The following is a 19,758-nucleotide window of genomic DNA, read 5'->3' as shown; positions in this document are numbered from 1 at the left end:
AAAGTTTTTCATAAGACTGACATGAAGATAAAGTTAAATTCCCACTTCTATTTTTGTTTTAGTTTATAGTAACCATTTATAGATTTTATTGCTGTGTTGTCATTGCTATGTTGATTTGCTAAAAGTTTAAGTTAATAGTTATCTTGTAATCTTATATACTTCTCAGCTGCCATGGCCTGACCACAGTGAAACTATTTTCCCAGTAGAGATTCTGTTAAATCATTCTCTGAGAATTTGAGTGAGTAAATTGTACTTTTCTTAGTGCTACACTACAATTGTATACATGCATTTCCTACCAATGCTAAAAAGTATAAATTTTGAATACTACTTTGTTTTTGTAAATAGTAGTTTTGAGCTCATTTGGGTTTGGTGATATGGGCATTGTGTTTAAGAACAACCTTCATGCTAATTTAAGTCTTGTATGTAGGAAAAAAACAAGTTCTTAGGGTATACAATCTTCTTTAAGACATTAAATGCACTTATCAAGAACCTTCCAAAATATTTTTGTAGGTATTTTATTGAGGTTGTTACATAGTTTCATTCATTGATTCAACAAATGTTTACAGAGGACCAACTAAGCACTACTAAATGTGCTAAGTACACCAAAGTGAGGGAAACCATTTCGTTGACCTCATAAAGCTTATTTTTCTGAGCAGATGAGAGACGGTAAACAGGTAAAGAAATAGCAATTTAGAGAAGTGTCTAGAAGACAGCACAAATTCAGAAATAGAGAAAAACATGATGGGAACTACTTCACTGGGGCAATTTCGGTGGCTTGATGGAGGTGGTAAATTTTAAGCCAAGACTTAATGGATGAGAGAGATCATCAAGTATCAAGACTCCAGGCATAAAGGAGCTTGGGTATTTCTGGCACTGAAAGAGGGCTAATGTGTTTGCTTGCATCAGGGCATTAATGAGTCCATGTGCGGTAGGTGGATGGGTAGAGGGATGGGAGTGGAGTAGTATGAGATTAGGATGGATAGGTGCTAAATGGTTCAGAGTATTACAGGCCATGAAACATTTGGATTGAGAAATAAGTACAAGGGGGAATCAACAAAGTTTTCAAGAATCATTATCTAATGTAAAAGCTCCCTCCAGCTGCGGCATGGAGAATGAAATATGTGGGAGTATGTGCTCAAGGGTTTGTATATGCGATTGAAAATAAAAGCAGGGAGTGGATGTGGCTCAGGCAGTTGGGGGCCCACTTCCCACATGGGAGGTCCCGGTTCAGTACCTGATGTCTCCTAACAAAGACAAACAAACAACAAGCAGAAAATGAGCAGACTTGAGCAAAAAAACAAGCAGACATTAAGAAAAAACAATGAGCAGACAGATGAGGAAGCCATCTGGAGGTGGGGGGAAGGGAGTTTTTTTAAAAAAAAGGAAAGAGTAAGGCCTGTGGAAGGACTATTAGAATTATCTAGTCAAAAGATAATGGTGGCCTGGATTATAGCAAAGGAGATGGAGCCCAGTGGACAGATTTGAAATATTTTTTGGAGGTATAGTCTTCTTGATTTACTGATGGATTGGGTAGTTAATGTGAAGGAGAGTCAGGCCTAAAAGATAATCACTTTTCTGGTTTTATTTTTAAAAAATTGGAAAAGTTATAGGTTTACAGAAAGATCAAGCATAAAATACATAAAATACAGAGTTCCCATGTACAACCCAACTATTAACGCCTTGCTTTATTGTGATATATTTGTTACAGTTTATGAAAGAGCAAATTTTTATAATTGTATTCTTAACTATAACTGTACTATTAACTATAGTTCATCATTTGCAATTGGATTCATTATATGTGTTTTATAGTCCTATGTTTCTTTTAAAATTTTTATTCTAATAACATGTTCACAACCTAAAATTTTCCCTTTTAACAACTTTCACATATATAAGTCAGAGCTGTTAATTACTTTCACAATGTGTGCTACCATTACCACCATCCATTACCAAAACTTCACAATAAACCCTCAGAGAAACTGTACAAATAAAGCATGAATTCTTCATTATCAGTTTCCTGGTACTTATACTTCAGATTCTGAGTCTGTGAGTTTGCTTATTCTAGTTGTTTAATATTAGTGAGATCATACAACATTTGTCCTTTTGTGTCAGGCTTATTTTACTCAACGTGATGACTTCAGGGTTCATCCCTGATAATATATCAGAACTTCATTCTGAATAATATTCCACTGTATGTATATACCACCTTTTATTTAACCATTCATCTGTTGATGGACACTTGGCTTCCTTCCATCTTTTGGTAATTGTGAATACCAAATTGCTATGAACATCAGAATGCATATATCTGTTCAGTCCTTGGCTTTCAGTTCTGTTGTGTGTATACCTAGTAATGGGATTGCCTGATCATAAGGCAATTCTGTACTTAACTTTCTGAGGAATCACCAAACTGTTTTCCAAAGCAGCTATATCATTTGTGTTCTCACCAGCAATCAACTGGTGTTCTTATTTCTCCACTACCTCTCTAACACTTGTAATTTTCTGTCTTTTTTTTCCCAGCAGTGGCCTTTCTAGTGGGTGTGAATTGGTATCTCATTGTGATTTTGATTTGTATTTCCTTGATATAAATGGATAATGATGTTTAGGATCTTTTCATATGATTTTTGGCCATTTGTATGTCCTCTTTAGAGAAATGTCTATTCACATCTTTTGCCCATTTTTAATTGGGCTGTTTTTCTTTAAAGGGGTTGTTTCTTGACTTGCATGATTTCTTTATATTTTCGGTGTATTAAACCCTTTTCAGATATGTGATTTCCAAATATTTCTCCCATTAAATAGATGTCTTTTCACTTTCATGATAAAGGTCTTTAATGCACAGAAATATTTTATTTTGACAAGGTCCCATTTGTCTGTTTTTTGTTGTTGTCTGCTTTGATTGTGAAGTCTAAGAAACCATTGCCTAACACAAGATCCTGAAGATGCTACCTTATGTTTTCTTCTAGAACTGGTTCTTTCTTTCTTTCTTTCCTTTCTTCCTTTCTTCCTCCCCCCTACACCCCCTCCCCCCCCCCCCCCCCCCCCGCATTGTCAGCTCTCTGTGTCCATTGGCTGTGTGTTCTTCTTTGACCGCTTCTACCCTTATCAGTGGCACTGGGAATCTGTGTTTCTTTTTGTTGCATCATCTTCTGTCAGCTCTCCATGTGGGTGGCACCATTCTTGGGGAGACTGTACTTTCTTTAGCGCTGGACGACTCTCCTTAAGGGGTGTACTCCTTGGGCATGGGGCTCCCCTTTGCGGGGGACACCCCTGCGTGGCAGGGCACGCCTTGCGTGCATCAGCACTGTTCACGGGCCAGCTCCACATGGGTCAAGGAGGCCCGGGATTTGTCTCATTCCCCAGAACTGGTCCTTAGATTTAGGTCTTTGATCCGTTTTGAGTTAATTTTTGTATATAGTGTAAATAAGGGTTCACCTTCATTCTGTTGCATATGAATATGCAGTAATATTTGTTGAAGAGACTATTCTTTCCCAATTGAGTGGACTTGGCACCCTTATCAAAAATCAATTGGCCATGGAGGTGAGGGTTTTTTTAACCCTCAATTCATTTCCATTTGTCTCTATGTCTGTCCTTGTGCCAGTACCATGCTATTTTGATTACTGTAGTTATGTAATAAGATTTAAAATGAGGAAGTGTGAGTCCTTCAGCTTTGTTCTTTTTCAAGATGTTTTTGGCTATTCAGGGACCATAACCCTTCCATATAAATTTGATAATTGACCTTTCCATTTCTGCAAAATAAAGCTGTTGGAATTTTGATTAGGATTGCATTGAATCTCTAAATCTGTAGTTTTCCTTTACATCCTTGGATGAATTTATTTCTAAATATATAAATATTTGATTATTTTAGCTACTATTTTAATGGAATTTTTCCCTTGATCTTCTCTTCAGATTGCTAATTAATACTGTATAGAAACACAGGGAAACATAATGAATTAAATATTGTTCCTTCCTTTTCAGCTTTTTGGACATGTTTGAGCAGGATTGGTGTTAATTCTCATAATGTTTGGTAGAATTCACCTGAAGCCATCTGGTTCTCAGCTTTGTTGGGAGGTTTTTGATTACTCTTCAGTATCTTTAATTGTAATTGGTCTATTGATATCTTCTTTTTTTCTACAGTCAGTGTAGGTTATTCATGTGTTCTAGGAATTTGTCCATTTCATGTATGTTATCTGATTTGTTGGTACAGAGTTGTTCATTGTATCCTCTTATGAACTTTTTAAAATTTCTGTGGGGTCAATTGTAATTTCTCCCCTCTCATTTCTGATTTTATTTATATCTTCTCTTTTTCTTTGTCAGTCTAGCTAAAGGTTGGTCCATTTTACTGATATTTTCAAAAAACAAACTTTTGGTTTTGTTAATGCTTTCTTTTTTAAAAAAACTCTCTATTTCATTTATTTCTGCTTGATTATAGTTTAGTTTGCTGTTCTTTTTCTAGTTCCTCCAAGTGTGAAGTTAGACATTTGATTTAAGCTCTTTCTTCATTTTTAGTGCACTGTCTTCACTGCATCGTGTAAGTTTTGGCATGTTATATTCTTGTTTTCTTTCATCTCAAGATATTTACTGATTCCACTTGTGATTTCTTTTTTGACCCACTGAATGTTTAAGTGAGTTATTGAACTTCCATGCATTTGTGGATTTTCCAGTTCTCTGTCTGGTATTGATTTCCCACTTCATTCCATTGTGAATGAAGAGAAGATGATTTTTATAATTTCAATCTTTTAAAATTTATTGGGCCTGTTTTGTGACCCAACATATGGGTACAGGAGAATGACCCATGTGTACTTGAAAAGAGTGTGTATGCTTCTGCTTTGGGGTGTGATGTTCTGTGTATTTCTATGAGGTCTAGTTCATTTATCATAATAATCAAGTTCTCCTTTTTTAATTAATGATCTGTCTAGATGTTATAGCTATTGATGAAAGTGATGTATTGAAGTCTCCAACTATTATTACAGAGATGTCTATTTCTCCAATCAGTTTTGCCAGTGTTTGCTTCATGTATTTTGAAGCACTGTGGTTAGGTACATAAATATTTATGATTTTATTTATTCTTGGTTGGTTGGCCCTTTCATTAATATATAGTATCCTTCTTTGTCTCTTGCATAGCTGCCCCACCTCTCTTTTTTTTTTACAATTCATGTAGATTATATTTTTCCATCCTTTTATGTTTAACCTGTTTTTGTCTTTGGGCCTATGCTTTTGTATACATTCTGCCAATCTGTGTCATTTGATTGGGGAGTTTATTCTGTTAACATTCAGTGTTACAACTGCAAAGACAATATTTACTTCAGCCATTTTGTTCTTTGGTTTTTATATGCCTTATGTATTTTTTGTCTCCTTATCCTTTATTGCAGCCTCCTTTTTTCTGATATAGCTGACTGATTCCTTTAAACTTTTTAATTGAAGTTTATCATTCCATTTCTGTATATTTTAAAAATACTTTCTTTATGATTACCTTGGAGTTCATATTATACAGCCTATGTCTATAACCTACAAATCTGAAAAGATACTAACTTCAGTAGCATATGCATTCTCTGCTCCCTTATACCTTTGTTTCTCCCTCTTTAGGTTGTTCTTGTCCCACATTACCTCTTTATATTTTGTGTATCCATTATCATGAAATATAGCTATTTCTTATTCAATTCTAGCCTACCTCTCATAGGAATTAAAGAGTAGAGAAATATAGTAAGGTTACAGTTCTATTGGGTTTTGCATTTACTCATTTAGTTTCCTTTATTGAAGATCATCACTTCTTCACATTGCTCTAAGCCACTGTCTCCTGTCTTTTTCTTTCAACCTGAAGAACACCTTTAGCAATACTTACAGGACATGTCTTTTATTTTTATTTTTTTTAGGCCAGTAAAAAGAGTTTATTTAGGAAATGAGGAAAGAATAAAGCTTGCTGAAAAATGGGAGAGAAAGATGGAACTACACACCAAGATTTGATGCAGGCTTCTCTTGGCAGAGAGAGCTAGGACAGATCTCTTAGTGAAGAATTCTTTCAGTTTCTATTTATCTGTGAATATATTAAACTTGTTCTCATTTTTGAAGGACAGTTTTTCCAGATAAAAAATTTTTGGCTAAGAGTTTTTTATTTAATCTTTCAATATTTTAAATAATCATACCACTGCCTTCTCATCCCCATGTTTCTGATGAGAAATTGGCACTTAGTCTTATTGAGGATCCCTTATATGTGATGAATCATTTCTCTTGTTGTTTTCAGAGTTCCCTTTATCTTTCTCATTTGACATTATGATTAGCATGTGTCTCAGAGTAGGTGTATTAAGGTTTATTTACTTTGGAGTATTTTGCACTTCTTGGACATGTGTATTTATGTCCTTCATAAGAGCTGGACAATTTGGCCATTATTTTCTCTATTCTTTCTGCTTCTTTTCCCTTCTCTTCTTCTTCTGGGACTCCAAGAATGCATATATCATGCTGCCACTCAAGTCATTCTGACTCTGCTCATTTTTTTTCTCTTCTTTTCTCTGTCTATTCTACTGACTGTATGATTTCAGGTGTCCTGTCCTCTAGTTTGCTGATTCTTTCTTCTGCCTGTTCAAATCTGCTATTGTATGCCTATATTATTTTTTAAATCTCCATTATTGTGCCTTTTATCTCCATAATTTCTGCTCTGTTTCTTTTTTAAACTTTCAAATTCTTCTTTATGCTCACACATTGTCTTCTTAATATCTTTTATTTCTTTAGCCATATTTTCCTTCATCTTCTTGAATTGATTTAGATTTGTTTGAACTTCTTTGATGAGTTATTCCAAAGTCATTGTCTCTCTGAAGTTTTAATTTGTTCCCTTGATCAAACCATATCATCTTTTTTCTTAGTATGGCATGTAATTTTTTGCTTTTGAATAGATACCTGATTATTTTGATGTGCTAACTTTGAACATCAGTTTTTCCCTACTGCCTGTGTTTACATTGTAGATTGGCTCTGTTAAGGCTCCTTGATACTTGGTTCCATTTATACTGGATGCTTAGAGTAGCCCATAGTTTTAATTTGCTAAAAGTTGCTAGGAGCAATATACCAGAAATGGGTTGGTTTTTACAATGGGGATTTATTAGGTTAAATGCTTACAGTTCTGAGGCTATGAAAGTGTCCAAATCAAGGCATCATCAGGAGATCCTTTTTCACTGAGTTGCAGCTCTAGGTGATTTGGCTCATGGTGGCATCTGATCATCTCACTCCTCTCCTCTGGGCCTTGTTGCTTTCAGCTTCTAGCTAAAGTGACTTTCTCTCAGCTTTTGTGTTCCATTGATTTCAGCTTCTGGCTCTCAGGGTCTTCTCTCTTGTTTTCTCTGAAGTTTTTTTTCTGTATTTGTGGCTTTCTATTCTTCCATCTATAAAGGATTCCAGTAAGAGGATTAAGATCCACCCTGGGTCACTCAATATAATGAAAAGCCCTTAACTGAAGTAATTTGATGGAAAGGACCCACCTACAATAGGTTCACACACACAGGAATGGATTCGATTTAAGAACAGGACTTTCTGGGGTACATAAAAGACTCAAACCACCACACCTATTTTTAACTGTTCAGATTTTCTCAGATCTTCACCTTTTGCCCTGGTTAGGCTGTACAACTTTAAGATTGCCCTTTTATGTGCAATTGTTTCACCTCCAGGAGAAAATTTACTTTCCTCTATCCTTTCTCTGGGAAATCCTGATCTGTTCTATTTGTTTTTGTTCAGAATTTTCTCCCCAGCTTCTATGATTTGTTTAAATTCTTCCCTCACTCAGTGCCCCTTTTCATTACACTTTTCAGTTCTGGGACAGAAGTTCAGTTTTCCCTTTTTTATTCTGTGAAACTTTTCTGATTCCTATTACTACCCTGTGAAGGTATCTCTCCCCAGGGTGACAGATGGGGTCAGTCAAGAAAGGTCCATTTTTCATTTATGTAATCCAGCAATAAGAGACTGGGCTGAATGTGTGTATCTCTTGCTAACAGTTCTGCAAGGGTCTCTTTTATTTCCTAGAGGGTTTGTTGTGTATACTCACTATCAATTGCTTTTGTTCTGCCCTGGGTCTCTGTGGACTTGGGTCCCTATGCATGAATGTTACATAAAAATATTGGGTTTTCCCTACTCCTTCCTCCTCCCACACTTTCCCACATTAATAACATCCTTCATTAGTGTGGTGTGTAACTCTTAAGCAGCATGGTACTGAGTGAGGGGGTAGAGTCTATACTATTGGGTCTGGTTTGTAGACCTCCTAACTGTTTTGGTGTTTTTTAAATATTTTCCTTCAATTCAGCATTTGTGGAGTCCTTCTCCCAGTCTCTATCATCCTCCAGAGTTCCAAGCAAGTGAGATTTGTCTTTGTATTAGTTGTTTTAAGGGAAGATTTTTTTCAGGGGATGTCTTATATTGCCATGTTGATGACATCACCCTCTTCTGGGTATTTTTGTACTGGTATATCCTTGTGCCAGTTCCTATGATCAGATTTCAGGAAGGATCAGGTTTTAGGAGGAAACAATGTTTGCTTTTAGATACCTAGCACCAAACTTATTGCAAAATTGATTAATTCATCTAACATGTATTGACTTTAACCAGATACTAGACATTGCACTAAGTATGAGGATATCTGGTGTTCCTATGCTTATAGAATTAGAGATTATATATTTTTGAGTACTAGGAGCAACCATAGTTAGAAATAATCCACTCCAGCATTTTCATTTTAAAAGTGAAAAATAGAATTTGAGCCATTTATTTTCTCCCAAATATCAAGACTCCTCTATAAAAATCATGGTTGTTTTAGTAAAACACTCATCCAGTAATAATTGTGGTATTATTTTTCCTTAGGGATATGATACACTTTTTAAAAATTTCTATTGTAATTAGTTGCTACAATTAATATTATACAAACACTTTCGGATGCATTCTGAAGTCATGAAAATATAAACACTATAAGCAGGAGTTCAGTGGGCAATGTTGACCACTGGTTTTGGCCAGACTTGCAAGCAACAAATGCAAGAAGAATCATGAGCTATATTCTTTCATGCACACATTTTTTTGCTAAGACATTGATGGTGGACAATATAAGAATTGGTCACTTGTATATTTTATATTATTGATATTAGTTGCTAATTACCTTCAAACATTTTAGAATTTTTTATTTCAAATTGAATACTAAGAATTAAGAAAGAAAAAGAAGCCACCCCCTCAAGAGTTTGTGCAATAGTGCAATGCATTCCTTATTTTTGCATGTGTGAGTGTTGGTATGTTTGTTTTAAGGCCCTATTAACATTTGTAAGTTAGAATACTCAACCAAAAAATAAATAGGTGGTAATGAAATACTAAGTTGTGTTCATTTGAACAATATAAATACCGAAAGACAGAAATGATTACTTAGGCTGATCTAAATAAGTACACTTACTATCTAAATTATATTATACCACTTATTATTCATTTAAAGTGGGGTTTACTCGGTTCTTTATATAAGGATATGTAAGAAAAAGAGATGAAAATTCCTGCCTTAAGGGTATAACAATCTGGATGCATCAGGCACGATCCTATATGCACACACATGAGTTTCCTGAAGTATGAGGTTACTATCATGGGAATACCCCAGAAGGGAAAGGAAATTTCAAGATATTTTGTGGAGATGATGGCCTATTAATTAGATGAGTGTTTCTGCACAAAAAAGGAAACAAAGTACATACCAAATGAGAAAGATGGTAGTGATGTTACCTATTTGAAGATTAAAGTAATTTAAAGAGATGAAGATAAAAGCATGGATGGAAATAAACTGGAATTAGTGCAATGGAAGAGACAAAACTCCTGTAAAGATGATAAAAATTATTAAAAATTATCGAAATAAGAAGTCGTTAGCACCAAAGTTTCTTCTTCATCCTTGCAAGTGAAATAGCAGGACAAAATTCAAAGAAACTAGGGGACCATAATGCAATGTTTGAACCTGAACCTTTAAGGAAGAAACATAAATAAATAATGAAGGGCTGACAATGAAAACTTGGACTTTATAATAGGATTGTGTAAATATAAACTGATTAAAAATTAGTGATGAAAATAAAAAAGCTAGAAATAAAGACAACTTGCATTCTGGAATCAATTAGGAAAAATAAAATAGGCACTTTGTGAATGAATGTACCTGAACAGGAATATCCCATGTATTATTAATTAATTTGTACCCTTATATGTGAACTACTCAAAAACACAAAGGTGAGAGCAGGCGTTTCACTTCCTGAATAAATGCCTAGAAATAAATATTAGCAAGGATTTGGCATTTTTGATGTGCAGGAGAGAATGTAAACTACAATGTAAACTATAATCCATGCTTAGTGGCAATGCTCCAAAATGTGTTAATCGATTGTAACGAATGTACCAATGTACTACATTAGTGAAGGATGTTTTTAACGTGGGGAAAAGTAGGAGGTGTAGGGAGTGGGACATAAGGGAATCCCCTTTATTTTTTATGTAACATTTATGTAATCTAAGTATCTTTATTTATATATATATATATATATATATATATATATATATATATAAAAGATGCAAAAATCTTTTAACTCCTGAGCACTTGTCGCTGGCTCTCCCAGAAAGCAGACTTCCTCTGTTTTTACTGAGGCAATTTAGCTTAGCTTCTCTTCTGTTGATTAATATTGTCCCTGTGATGAACTCATTTTCTTGCTATGCATACTGTGTATGGCCTTGTACTCTACCATGTATAGCCTTCATCATGTAATTGACTGGAAAGCACCGTTCACTCCTGCAGTTTGAGGGTGAATGTGGGGAGAAGGAAACTTTACTTAATTTTTTTCAGCTGTATCAATTCTTGAGCAGCCAAAGAAACTCTCAAAGGGATAGTTTTTTTGAGGGGGTGAGAGAGTGGGGAGACAAGGTGGGGGGTGGAGGGAGCAGACACATCTTGAGAAATTTTCACATGTATAAAATAAATGTCTTCCATTGAGGTTTTAGAATAGTCCCTTTAAACTTTAACATGTATCAGGCTAGTATTTTCTTAGATAACCACAGGCCTGCCCAGATGGGCCCAAATCAGGCACAGAGGCCATTACTCATGAAAATTAATGTTTTTGTTGATTGTTTTGTTTTAAAAATTTGCTTCTTAACACAATACATCTAAAACTTTCCCATTTCTTTAGTTCTACTTAGAAAAAAGTGTTATCACCCAGCTGACTCATTCACTTAAAGCAGTAAGACAAAACATCTCTCTTCAGCGTTCTTCTAGGCATATTGTTGTCAGGTCTGTGGCTTGCTTCTAGGAACTTGGCAAGCGAGCTGATATACAGTTTTCATCCTACCCACTCCTGTTTTTATTTAAAGCAGATGTGTTTTAAGAGGCAGTTGAATATATCAGGGCACCTTATTCTTTGTTCTCTTTTTGTTTGCTAAATAGGAAGGTCCATCCAGTTGATAATGGAGGAAAACAACGACCCCACGGAAAAGCCTCAACAAGGCCAAGGGCGGCACGGTGCCATAAAGTGTGGGTGGCTGAGGAAGCAAGGAGGCTTTGTCAAAACCTGGCATACACGCTGGTTTGTGCTCAAGGGAGATCAGCTCTATTATTTCAAAGATGAAGATGAAACCAAGCCCTTGGTAAGTAGAAGAAAATAAATGCACTAAGCGATCCATGGAGTAGAGAGGCCTTCTAGAAACTGAAGGAATCTGAGACCATCCTGATCTCCCTAGTTTCATTCAGTTCATTGACATCTTTTGCCCTTTTTCCCATTGTTCACTTTGGTTTGGAGTTGACAAACTTGCTATTTGAAGCCAAGAGGCAAATTCTACTTGTCTAATATTAATTTTAATTTTTACTACACTAGAACCAAATGTCTGGCTCCCTCAGGCAAACTTACTTCATGAGAAAATTTTAATGGACATCTGCTAGAGACATATATTGCAGCCAAAACAGCTTTCCTTTTCCTTAGGAATAAGTTGAAAGCACAGATTTGAAGGAAGACTATACACCCAACTTGCAATAATTTATGAGACTTCTTCAGTATTAATTCTCTTGAGCTTTTCGCTACCTTAGCTCACATAGATTATGAATGTGGTGCTAAACTGTGCAACGTTGATACATTCAACCAGGATGCACAGTTATTCTTCTAGGAATAGGTTCTATGTTTCTTTTTGGTTGCTTGACAGTATTTTATTTGCTTATTTATTTATCATTTTCTCAGACACAAATCTCTAGGCAGCAATGAGAGACAGGAAAAATCTCCATCCCTCTCTGTAGATCCAACAAGCACATTCATCTGTGATTATTGCTTATTTACCTATCGATGAAAGGAGAATGGGAACTGAGATATCATCTCTGTGATTTACCTTCATCTATATCTACAGGATATAAGAACACAAGAAGAAACATTCTAGAATAGTTTATATGAACATCCCTAACATTGTGTTCTTGTAGCTATTTCTTCTTGTGTTAAATTCAAGAGCCTAATTAGGAATTTGGATCAGGGCTCTGCTTCAATATTTTAAATCCCTGAGACATTATCATTTCACAAGGTTTTCATTCTTCTAATTGAATCACATAAGAAAAGTAACAAAAGTACAAACCTCACTTATTTTTATTTTTTTCGGTACCGGGGCCAGGAATTGAACTCTGAACCTCATATGCGGGAAGCTTGCACTCAATCATGAAGTCACATTGATTTCCCATGAGTTGTTTTTTTGTTTTTTTGTTTGTTGTTTGTTTCTTTGTTTTTAGGAGGTAACGGGAAACAACCTGGGATCTCCCATGTAGGAAGCAGGTGCCCAACTCTTGAGCCACATCTGCTTTCCAGCCCACTTATTTTTTGAAATTGCTATTTTTTGAGCATTTTTCCAAGGTCTGACATTAAACTAAGAATTTACCTATATTTTCTTATGAAATGCTTAAAATAATCCTATGAGTTATGTACTATTATCCCTACTTATACATGAAGAAACTAAGGTTTACTATGTTATGCCGATTACCCAAAGTTAAACAGATAGTGGTACCATGGTTTTCCTCCAGGTGGATCTGAGCACATATGGCCTCAGCTAAAGGCCCCACAAATAAAACATAAGAATATCCCAATTAGTATTAGTATCACTTATGGCACATTTCTGTATCTGTTATTTCATTTGTCATGGTAAACCATTGGGGAATATGGGGGTTATCATTACAGATGAAGAAGTTATGGTTTAGAGATATGAAGTGACATGACATATATAGGGATCAGGGGAAAAGCGGTGGAATCTTTTGTCCCTTATCTCATGCTTTAGGGTTCTTTTCTCATTGTGCCTTGTTTTATGCCAAACACAGATTAAGGTATTTTCTTAATACCTTAATATCATTTTTACCAAACCCAGAGTAAGTGACTAGGTTAATATGAAAAAAATGTAGAACATAAGGATGGTGCTTGAAGGATCCAAGCTGGGGACTTTGATATGGAGGAACACACTGAATAAAATACAAAAGATATGAGTAAATTTCAATATTTTATCCAGTGGCTGCTTATTCTTGCTTGGTAGGGGTGGACTATGTTGTTAACAGAATGGTTAATTCAGTGATTAATTAGTAATGATTCAGGACCCTAACAGGGTATTAGGGGAGCAAACAGGGTACAGGGAGAATTAAAAGCCAACCAAACAAGATGAGTTCAGTGTATCTTCTGGTAATGAAGGTAAGATAAAACAGATCAAGCCTGCGCTCCCTGTTTATCGAATTTGAGAACTTGTAGACGCCATGGAATATCTACATTAACCCCAGTTTGAGACTCTGCCCTAAACTGTTCAAAGAAGCTATTATCATATCACATTGGTCTGCTTTTCTATGCTATTTATTCCTGAAAAGGTTCACACAGTCATGGATAGTACTCCGTACAATTTTAAAATAAAATATTGGAAATAGAGGCCTACCTCAACATCTAACTATTTCTTATTTAAAATATATGAAATGAAAATCCTTACTATCCTGTAATTTGATATCAAAGAAACTAGTTTATCTAGGCCAAAAGCTTCCTCCAGAAACCATTTTCTACAAGTGTAGAATTTATACAGGTATAAATTTTATTCAGAACGGAATTTTTTAAAAAAGATTTATTAGGGGAAACGGACTTGGCCCAGTGGTTAGGGCGTCCGTCTACTACATGGGAGGTCCGCGGTTCAAACCCCGGGCCTCCTTGACCCGTGTGGAGCTGGCCCATGCGCAGTGCTGATGCGCGCAAGGAGTGCCCTGCCACGCAGGGGTGTCCCCGCGTAGGGGAGCCCCATGCGCAAGGAGTGCGCCCCGTATGGAGAGCCGCCCAGCGCGAAAGAAAGTGCAGCCTGCCCAGGAATGGCACCGCACACACTTCCCGTGCCGCTGACGACAACAGAAGCGGACAAAGAAACAAGACGCAGCAAATAGACACAGAGAACAGACAACCGGGGGAGGGGGGAATTAAATAAATAAATAAATCTTTAAAAAAATAAAAATAAAAATAAAAAAAGATTTATTATTTATTTATTTATCCCTCTCCCCTTGTGGCTTGTTTGCTGTCTGCTCTCTGTGTCCATTCGCTGTGCATTCTTCTGTGTCTGCTTGTCTCCTTTTGCTGCATCATCTCCCTGCGCCAGTTCTCCGTGGGCACATGCCATCACCTCTCCACAGGTGCGGGCCAGCTTGCCTTCACAGGGAGGCCCTGGAATGCAAACCCAGAGCCTCCCATATGGTAGATGGGAGCCCAATCAACTGAGTTACAGCTGCTTCCCCAGAACAGATTTTAAAATAAGGTTGATATTTGGTTGTTTCTAAAAAGAAAGCAAAACACAGAAAATGGATGTTTGTAGTCAATTTTGGAAAATATAGAGATGTATCTTTAATTTCTGTCACTCATGGGCTTCCACTTTAAATATTTTACAGTAATGTATTTTTCTGGATTTTATGTTGTTTTTTCCTCTCTTCATTTTTTGTCTCCAAAGGAAAGTCAGACTTATATGTGGAGGGAAAACTTAAAAATCTTACTGTACAGAAGAACATATCAAAAATTTCTTTTCCTGCTACACTGTACCCCCTCCCCCAAGATTTTGGATAGCTTTTAAAGAAGGTTTTACAGCATATTTAAACTGAGTTGGTAACAATATCTGTTTAACCATCTTTCCTTGATAATTATGACAAATTACTGTGGCTTTAATTATAGTTATTGTGATATGGGACAAGTTGTTCAGTCAAAGAGAAAGTATGAATATGATAGCCTAGAAATAAGGCAATTGTGCAGTTTAGTTAATAAATCCAGTGATAAATTTCTAGTACTTTTTTGAACCCATCTGTTTTACGTCTATCATGAAGTATATTGTTACTTAAATAATAGCTATATCTCAAATATCGCCTAATGCATTTGATATACCCTTGGTGTTAGAATTTGACACTGGAGAGCACAGATTTTTAAAGGCCAGTCAGAGACTCTGGTAAAATGACTTAAGTCCAAGCAGGCACCAACTCAATAAATCTAGTCTAGACTTACTGTAACAGATATTGATCCAGTTGTGTGGGGAGGTTTTTTTCTGGACATGATCAAGATGACACTATATTAGATCACAATGGGTTTTCTTAACTTGGAGAACAAAGTGATTTTTGTGTGAATTATAACCTGAAGTCTGACCTCTAAATGTGCAAGAATTGGTTGATGACTTAAGAGTAGGCTTAACTTTTATGTATTTAATGAAATTCATGGGTTAATGAAATCTAGAAATTTCTCTGTTAAAATATCTGAGCCAAAAAAAGCTAAAGTCATAATTGTTTAAAATATTACATCTGGATTCCTTGAAACTTGCATTTTATCCTCAAATCTAAAACTGACTTTCTATGCAATGTCTGATTCTCTTGGTATTTGCATTTGAGATGGTGTTGTGTGTCATCATAAATATTTAGGACTCAAGAATGTTAGGACTTAAACTTTAGGAAATCTTAGCCCTTTCCTAGAAATGATTATATCAAGAGATGGAAAGTACTATTAATACAAAGTATTTTTTTATTCTTCTGTTATTTTGAGAATATTTTTATTGTTTACCTCTATAAAGCAATATAGCTGTGACATTTATTTATTTCAGAGTTAAAGGCATGGGCTTTTGAGTCAAATTGTGTTGACTGTTAACAAATGTGCTTACTAATTATCATATAGGGGGCACTTGGTTTAGCTCATCTAAACTTCAATGTTTTCATATGTACAATGATATAATATTACTTCCTTCATTGCATTGTTCTGAGAATTAAATGCGGTGACTGAAGTAAACAGTTTTAGAAAGTACTGGTACATAGTAAGTATAAATTGATGTTAGCTCTTCTATAATATTTCATGATAAAAGTGTTTTTTTAAAGATGTTTCATGTATCTACTCATTCATTCATTCATTCATTTTTACTCAACACATTTTTATATATCTCTCATATGCCTACAGACTTTATGTTAGATTTCAGGGAATATGAAGATGACATATGGTAATGCCAATGCTATAAAAAAAAAAGACTCCACCCTCGAAAAGAATGATTTAAAAACAAAAGTTTATTTCTTTCTCATATGGAAGTCCAAAATCATTTAGAAAAGTGAATTATTTAGAAATCCATGCTGACAGTGATTTTGCAATTTCAACGTTTGACTTCCAAATTCACCAAGGGGTCATTTCCTTCCCATTCATATAGAATGGGGCTGTAAAATGGAGTATTGCATAGAACTTTTATCCAGGGATGGTAGTGGTCCTTACCACTTCTGTTCACATTCTATTAGGTAAAACTCAGTCATATGACTATACCCAAATGCAAAGGAGACTGGAAATGTAGCCTAGCTTTACCAGAGAAAAAGAAGATAACATGAATATTGAAAGCAAGTTATCAGTCTCTACCACAGGTAATTAAAATAGATACCAAGGATCCACGAAGATGTCGAATTCTAGTAGGTGTTATAGGTTATTGCAGTTACATTAGAGTGCCATAAATACTTTAATAAGGAAAATATAGGGAATCATTGGAGATCATAGTAGGAGAACCTACCCCCACTTCAAGTTTAGGGTAAGTTTCTCAAGAAATTGACATTTAACCCGATAACTGAAGGATGACATGAGTAGCCATTGGGGGTACCGTATGTGGCAGAAGAAAATGTACAGGCCACAGACCATTAGCAGATTGTTGTAGAATTGATGTTAATTATGGATTTCAAGAATTTAATAAAGAAAGCAAGCAGTGAAGAGAGATGAATTTGCAGAAGTAAGGATGGGGCCAGTATATGAAGGGACCAGTAAGCAGTGTCAACGATTTTGGATTTTGTCTCGAGACCTTGCATTTCTTAATTTGTTGGATTAGAGCAAAGCACTTAAAATAGGGTTCATTCAATATGTAGCTTATCTGGAAGGAATCCAAAATGCTGACTGCTCCATAAAGACCTCCTATCTCAATTCTGCAATCCTGCCTGGTGATACTATAATAGAATAATTTTTTGTATTATGACATAGTCTCTTAAAAAAAAAATGATTGAAAAGTAACTATGCCATAGATACACCCTTGACCTTCTATTATCTGTGATCACATAGGCAGGAATTATGGGAATGCTCCTCGGGTAACTTTTGACTGTCGGAGAAAGGACTGAGAAAATTGTGTTGCTGGAGAGGGCATCGAGAGTGCCAGAAGATGGGGGCAGGATGGGTAGAGGGATCGAAGTAGGTGTGAAAGGTTTCATCATCATAATTTTCTCTAGAATTTGCTTTGACTGCTATGGGAATTTTCCAGGGAAGCAGTTGTGCCTAGTTTTTCTGTACAGGTTCCTGAGTCAGACTGCCTGGGTTCAAATCCAGATTCCACCACTAGTAATATACCCTGGGTAAGTTCCCTGACTTCTTTATTTGCAGAGGGTAGTTGTCAGCTTTGGCAAAATAATGTATCTAGAACACTTACTATTACCCAACCATAAGTTGAGCAATTAATAAATAATTAGCTATTTTTGCTACTATCATCATATCATATCCCATCATCATCATCATCATCATCATGATTTCTACCATTTTGAGCATCAGGTTACATTGGATGCAGCAGCTTAGAAAGTAGGATCTATGGTATATATATCTTATTAATCCTATAATAAAGAGATAATAGATGAGCAGCCCATGTGAAATTTACAGAGGTTCTTTTGCTGGAAATGTAACTTCAGCAGAAGATAACTTATTTTCACTTGTGACCTATGCTGTTAAAAATCAGTTGGCCATAGATGTGAGGATTTATTTTTGAACCCTCAACTTTCTCCCCTTGGCATATATCTCTGTTTGTGCCAGTTCCATACTTTTTAGTTATTGAATCTCTCATTTTAATTTTTTTTAATTAAAAAAAAAATTTTATTTATCCCCCCCCTTGCAGCTTGCTTGCTGTCTGCTCTCTCTGTCCATTCGCTGTGCATTCTTCTGCTTGTCTACTTGTCTCCCTTTGTTGAGTCATCTTGCTGCACCAGCTCTCTGCGTGTGCAGGCCATCAGCTCTCAATGGGTGTGGGCCATCAGCTCTCCTAGGGCTTGGGCCAGCTTGCCTTCACTAGGAGGCCCTGGGGCATGCACCCAGGGCTTCCCATATGGTAGATGGGAGCCCAATTGATTGAGCCACAGCTGCTTCCTCTCATATTAATTTTTAAAATTTGGAAACCTGAGTCTTCCAACTCTTCTTTTTTCAAGATGGTTTTGGCTATTCAGGGCCATATAGATTTGATAACTGGCTTTTCCATATCTGCAAGGAAGACTTTTGGAATTGCGATTGGAATTGCATAGAATCTGTAAATCACTTAGGGTAGGTTTGGAATCTAACAATATTTAGTCTTCCAATCCACGATCACAGAATGACCTTCCATTTATTTAGGTTTTTCTTGATTTCTTCAGCACTGTTTTGTAGTTCTCCTTGTATAAGACTTATACATCCTTGGTTAAATTTTTAGATATTCAATTATTTTAGCTGTTATAGTAAGTGGAATAATTTTTTTGTTCAGATTGTTCATTACTTTTGTATCAAAACACTGCCATTGCGTGATCTTGTACTCTGCCACTTTGCTCAATTCATTTACTATCACTAGTAGCTTTGTAGTGAATTTTTCTGGGTTTTAAAACATGTACATATAGGATCATGTCATCCACCAGTAGGGAGAGTTTCCCCTTTCCAATTTGGATGCCTTTTACTTTTCTTCCTTGCCTAACTGCTCTGGCTAGAACTTCCAGTACAGGGTTAAATAACAATGTTGACAGAGCACATTCTTGTCTTATTCCTGATCTTAGAAAGAAAACTTCCAATCTTTCATCAAGTATGATGTTAGCCATGGGTTTTTCATATGTGCCCTTTTTTATGTTGAGGAATTTTCCTTTTATTCCTAGTTTTCTACAGGTTTTTTATCAAGAAGGGCTGCTGGATTTTGTCAAATGTTATTTCTGTCTCTATTGAGATGATCATGTGATTTTTCTTCATTCTATTGATGTGCTGCATTACATTAAAGGATTTTATTATGTTGAACCACCATTGCTTACCTGGAATAAATACCACTTCATCGTGATATATAACTCTTTTAATGTACTGTTGGAATTGGTTTTCTGGCATTTTGTTGAATATTTTTACATCTATTTTCAGAGAGATTGTGGTCTGTGGCTTTCTTTGTTGTGGTATCTTTACCTCACTTTGATATTAGGGTGATGTTGCCCTCATAGAATGAGTAGGAAGTGTTTCCTCCTTTTCAAATTTTTTATTTTTTGGAAGAGGATTTTGAGCAACACGGATGTTAATTTTTCTTGAAATGTTT

At 35.8% G+C, this 19,758-nt stretch overlaps 1 protein-coding gene across 2 annotated transcripts in view; it reads left to right on the top strand.

Annotated features, from left to right (window-relative positions):
- Positions 1 to 19,758, top strand: part of ARHGAP24 (Rho GTPase activating protein 24) — a 527,050-nt gene that overhangs the window by 115,567 nt on the left and 391,725 nt on the right. For both annotated transcript variants that reach the window (XM_058296019.2, XM_058296028.2), the window contains exon 2: positions 11,393 to 11,592. In XM_058296019.2, coding sequence (XP_058152002.1) covers positions 11,393 to 11,592 — 200 coding nt within the window. The remainder of the gene's footprint in view (positions 1 to 11,392; positions 11,593 to 19,758) is intronic.

This window comes from Dasypus novemcinctus, chromosome 1, assembly GCF_030445035.2.
Source record: "Dasypus novemcinctus isolate mDasNov1 chromosome 1, mDasNov1.1.hap2, whole genome shotgun sequence".
Lineage (NCBI taxonomy): Eukaryota > Metazoa > Chordata > Mammalia > Cingulata > Dasypodidae > Dasypus > Dasypus novemcinctus.
Note: the sequence above shows the minus strand (reverse complement) of the source record. Positions and strands in the feature narration are given on the sequence as shown.